The sequence below is a fragment of the Amblyraja radiata genome, chromosome 19 (assembly GCF_010909765.2).
Source record: "Amblyraja radiata isolate CabotCenter1 chromosome 19, sAmbRad1.1.pri, whole genome shotgun sequence".
In the NCBI taxonomy this organism is placed as follows: Eukaryota; Metazoa; Chordata; class Chondrichthyes; order Rajiformes; family Rajidae; genus Amblyraja; species Amblyraja radiata.
In genome coordinates this window covers 20,815,134-20,820,212 of record NC_045974.1, presented here as the reverse complement: position 1 = coordinate 20,820,212, position 5,079 = coordinate 20,815,134, and the positions used below count along the sequence as shown (strand labels likewise).

The window sequence follows — 5,079 nt, the reverse complement described above, 5'->3', positions numbered from 1 at the left end:
GTCACAGCGAAGGCCAGGCCCACGGGGGGGGGGGCGGGGCCACAGGGCGGCGTGGTGGGGAGGGGAGGGATGGCAGGGGTGGAGGAGTAGAGGGGGAGGAGCCGGTGAGGGGGCAGGGCCGGGTGGGAGGGGGCGGGGTGAGGGGAGCGTTGGGAGGGGGCGGGGGAACGGGTGGGAGGGTGAGGAGGGATGGGAGGTCCGAGGAGTTGACCAAACTTGCCCACAGGCCCCGCCCTTCTGTCCTCCAACCCTAGATGCCACACTCAAGATGGCGACCGCAAGGCCCCGCGCGAGGGGTTAAATGGCGTACGCACGCTCGGATGGACGTGCCTGTGATGTAAGGGCGCTGCTGGGGCTGTTGTCGGGGATGGTCACGCGGAATGCGGCGGCGCCGCGGCCGGGACACGGACAGGTGTGGGCCCCGGGGCTGCGGCGTGAGGGGGCGGCAGGGGGAGGGGACAGAAGAGAAAGACGAGGGAGAGAGACTGAGGGAAGGAGGCTGCAGGAGGAGAGAGAGTGGAGGGAAGGGCAGGGTAGGAGAGGGAGGCTGGAGGGAGGGGGAGGTAGGATGGGGACAGGCGGGAGGGAGGGGATTGAGGGGGAGGCATCTGGGAGAGGATGGGGGTGAGGGGGACCAGTCAGAAGGAGGTGATGTGGAGAGAGGAGGAGTGGTGTGAGGTGGAGAGTGGGGAGGGGGGATCTGAGGGAGGCTGGAGGGGGGAGGGTAAGATGGTGACTGAGTGGGGTTTAAGGGAGGGGATTGAGGGGGATGCATCTAGTAGAGGAGGGGGATGGAAGTTGGGAGAGGTGATGTGGGTGAGGCGGGATAAGTCTCAAGAAGAGGGTTTGGGGACGAGGAGAGAGAGAATGCGGATCGGGTTTGGGAACGAAGGGGGACTGTGGGCGAGGGACGACGGGTCTGGTTGGAGAGAATGGGAGGGGTTTCCCTATAACCTCTGGCGTTCCTGAAAAAAACAATCCAAGTTTGTCTAACTTCTACCTGTAGCTAATGCCCCATAATCCAGGCGTCATTCTGATAAACCTCCTCTCCACCCTTTCCAAGGCCTCCACATCTTCCCGTAAAGGGTGCCTAGAAGGGCATGCCATAGTCCAAATGCAGCCTAACCAAAGTCCTATAAATCTGCAACATGACTTTCTGACTCTTGTACTCAATGCCCTGACCCATGAAACCAAGCATTTCATATGCTGCCTTTACCATTCTATCTTCTCCGGGGAGTTATGGACTTGCATCACAAGATTCCTCTGTACATCAATGCTGTCAATGGTCATGCCATTAATTGTATATTTCCCCTTACATTTGACCTCCCAAACATAACATCTCACAAGGCGGCTCAGTGGTAGAGTTGCTGGCTTACAGTGCCAGAGACTAATTAGATTCTGTAAAAAAATGTCCCTTTTATGTAGGATGGAACAAATGGATGGTAGTCAGAATGGACTCAGTGGGTTGAAGGGCCTGTTTCCAAGCTGTATCTCTAAACTAAACTAAATTCACACTTGGTCGGGTTAAATTCTCATCTGCCCATTTCTGCAGCTAAAGTGAAAATGCACCTAATAATAATAATAATAATATCTTTTATTGTCATTGCACGTCAGTGCAACGAGATTTAGTGGGCAGCTCCGCTGATGTACAAGAAAGGTAAATAAATACAATACATAAATAAGCAAGCTGAATTGATTGACGTGACCATCTGAGGGAGACTGTCCAAAGGGGGTGGGTGGGGGGCACTCATTAGGGCCGGTTCAGAGCCGTTATAGCTCTTGGGATAGTATGTTACATTGTGTAAGGTGCATCTTCAATGTGTGGTAATGATAAAAAATCCTTTGGTGTGGATAACATCGTGAAACTTTTGTTTTCTGTCTGCAGTAAGTGGCCTCTGCTGTCCTTGCATTTCCAACTGTTGAACTTTTGGTTATTTGTGATAAGGACTATGCTGGATCGGTCATGGTCCTCAATTCAATGCTGAAGCTGGTACAGAGGCAGACGTACACCTGCCTGTCTCACCGATATGGCTTATACCTTTGCTTCGGAGGATTAGTGCTCATGATTGTGTCTGCCTTTCAGTTTGGAGAGGTGAGTGAATCATTAAAATAGTAAACTTAATCTGCTAAATGGAAAATTTAGTAATTCTACTGCTGCCATTGTCGGAGATACAACTTGTTAAAGGTAATTAGACAATAGGTCAATCGGGCCAGCACAGCCATTCAATGTAAGAAGGGTTTCGGCCCGAAACATTGCCGATCTCCTTCGCTCCATAGATGCTGCTGCACCCGCTGAGTTTCTCCAGCATTTTTGTGTACCAGCCATTCAATGTGATGGCTGATCATCCACAATCAGTACCCCGTTCCTGCTTTCTCTCCATATCCCTTAACTCCACTATCCCTAAGAGCTCTATCTACCTAATTTATATGGCATCAATCAGATCCCACTTTTAAACACATCCTTGTTTATCATATTACAATAAACAGAAATATTAGTGACCCCCAAACGTCAACTCTAACTTTTCTTCAGTGATGCTGCTTGACCCGCTGAGTTACTCCAGCATTTTGTGTCTACAATGAAAAACATCAGTTGTATTTTTGTAACTGTTTTAGTAAGAGCCAAAAGTTTAATTGTCATATGTACCTAAACAGAACAATGTAATTCTAACTTGCAGCAGCATAACAGGTCTGTAAACACAGTATTCAAAAGATAACATAATAAATAAACAAAATACGACGTTCAATAAATTAAAAAGTACTATTCTATTGTGGGATTTGTACCCAAATAATGGATCAGTCTTATAGTAACTAAATAAAGTTGAAGCAGCTTTGGCACAACGTTCAACACCGAGTACAAAGTGAGTAAACTGCACGAGTGATCTCTATGGTGCAAATTTTAACTTTCACAGTTCGTTACAGTCATATACAGGCTATAAGCTGTCCCTGGCCTTCAGAAACAATTCTGTCATCAGACCGACCGAGAGACAAATCATACTGAACTATGATAAACAGGAATGTAAAATGTCTACTTCAGGTTTAGGTTTATTATTATTCACAGTATAATGATATTTATGTTATAATTATTACAGCAAAATCCAGGAAATCATTTACCACTGCTGGGTTTAAACCACCCTCAATGGCTATTGCACACAAACTGCTTCACAAATGGTTGCACCAAGGCCTTTGTGCCCCATGTACACTGATGACCAATTTAACCAATACAAGTCAGGAAATGGATTTAGTAAGCTTACATTTTGATACTAAGATTATTCTCTCAGTCAGATGATGAGATGTGTGTGTTTATGAGCAAACAAAAAATGTATTATATAATTTGATTATTTTCTAGGTTGTCTTGGAATGGAGTCGGGATCAATATCATGTTATGTTTGATTCATATCGTGACAATGTAGCTGGAAAATCGTTTCAAAACAGGTAAAGAAAACACTATTTACAGACCCTCCTTGATTACTCATTTAGAACATTGCAGAACACAGTTTAGCAGAATATCAGAATGTTATTGTCCAATCTGTTTGGGTGTAAACAAGAGTAGGCACAAGAGACTGTAGATGCTGGTTTCTTTGGGGGGAAAAAAGACACAAAGTGCTTGAGTAACAGAATCTCAGTCAGGCAGAATATCTGGAGAACATGATTAGGCAACATTTTGGAGTGAGGCCTTTCAGGATTGGAAACAAGTTGAATATCTGTTAATTGTAGCTAATGTGATGTTTTTTTTCACTAATTTATTTCTGTTTATTGTAATATTGTAATATGATAAACAAGGATGAGTTTGATAATGGGACTTGATTGATGCCGTATGAAATACATTTCACAATGGGAAGCTAATGTAACAAAAGTTTTAGTTGTTTGGACAACTGAAGACGCCTCTGTTCTTTTGCTGCTGAATACAAATTGTTCTTGTTAAATCATATTGTCATATTATCATGGCGCATGTTGGATGGCGCAGTCAGAAGAGCGAATATTCACTGTACCTGGGTACATGTGACAATGAAATACCATTGAACCTCCCAAATTGGGGAAGTCCAGAACAAGGGGTCACAGTTTAAGGATAAGGGGGAAATCTTTTAGGACCGAGATGAGAAAAACATTTTTCCCACAGAGAGTGGTGAATCTCTGGAATTCTCTGCCACAGAAGGTAGTTGAGGCCAGTTCATTGGCTATATTTAAGAGGGAGTTAGATGTGGCCCTTGTGGCTAAAGGGATCAGGGGGTATGGAGAGAAGGCAGGTACAGAATACTGAGTTGGATGATCAGCCATGATCATATTGAATGGCGGTGCAGGCTCGAAGGGCCGAATGGCCTACTCCTGCACCTATTTTCTATGTTTCTATTAGTTTGCACTTGGTCACTGTTACCTACTGATTTGCTATCCACTGGTTGGTGTATTTGTACAAATGTAGAAAGAAGGAACTGCAGATGTGGCTTACACAAATGGTCACAGTGCTGGAGTAACTCAGCCGGACAGGCAGGATCTCTGGAGAACTTGACGAAGGATTCCAACCCGAAACGTCCACTTATCCATGTTCTCTAGAGATACTGCCTTACCTGCTGAATTACTCCAGCACTTTGTCCTTTTAGCATATTGTAAAGTCAGCTTCAGGTGCTATCTGGTATATAGATGTATTTGTTTGGAAACATAATTGTATTTACATTAAAGAAGCCAATTAATGTATTTACATTAAAGGAGCTGATTATTTGTACCTGTGTGCTGTGTGCGTTCCTGTGTATGTCTCTTTCTTTTTGTGATTTTAAGCTACCTGCTCTGGTTTGTACAGCACTTTGGTCAACGTGGGTTGTTTTTAAATGTGCTTTATAAATAACTTTGACTTTGACTTTGAATTGTTGTCTGTATAAATATAGTGTTTTGTAGACCACTTGTGTGGCTCCCTGCTGTGTGCATTCAGGTGTCAGGGATTATGGTGTGAAGGCAGGAGAATGGGGTTAGGAGGGAAAGATAGATCAGCCATGATTGACTGGTGGAGTCTACCTTCGATTTAAACTAGCATCTGCAGTTCTTTCCGACAGCCATGATTGAATGGTGGAGCAAACTTGATGGGCCGAA

General features: G+C 44.8%; 1 protein-coding gene across 2 annotated transcripts in view; it reads left to right on the top strand.

Annotated features, from left to right (window-relative positions):
- Window positions 1-321: 321 nt before the first annotated feature.
- Window positions 322-5,079, top strand: part of gnptab (N-acetylglucosamine-1-phosphate transferase subunits alpha and beta) — a 37,843-nt gene continuing 33,085 nt past the window's right edge. For both annotated transcript variants that reach the window (XM_033037928.1, XM_033037927.1), the window contains exons 1-3: window positions 322-412; window positions 1,886-2,092; window positions 3,347-3,432. In XM_033037928.1, coding sequence (XP_032893819.1) covers window positions 1,964-2,092; window positions 3,347-3,432 — 215 coding nt within the window. In that variant the 5' untranslated portion in view covers window positions 322-412; window positions 1,886-1,963. The remainder of the gene's footprint in view (window positions 413-1,885; window positions 2,093-3,346; window positions 3,433-5,079) is intronic.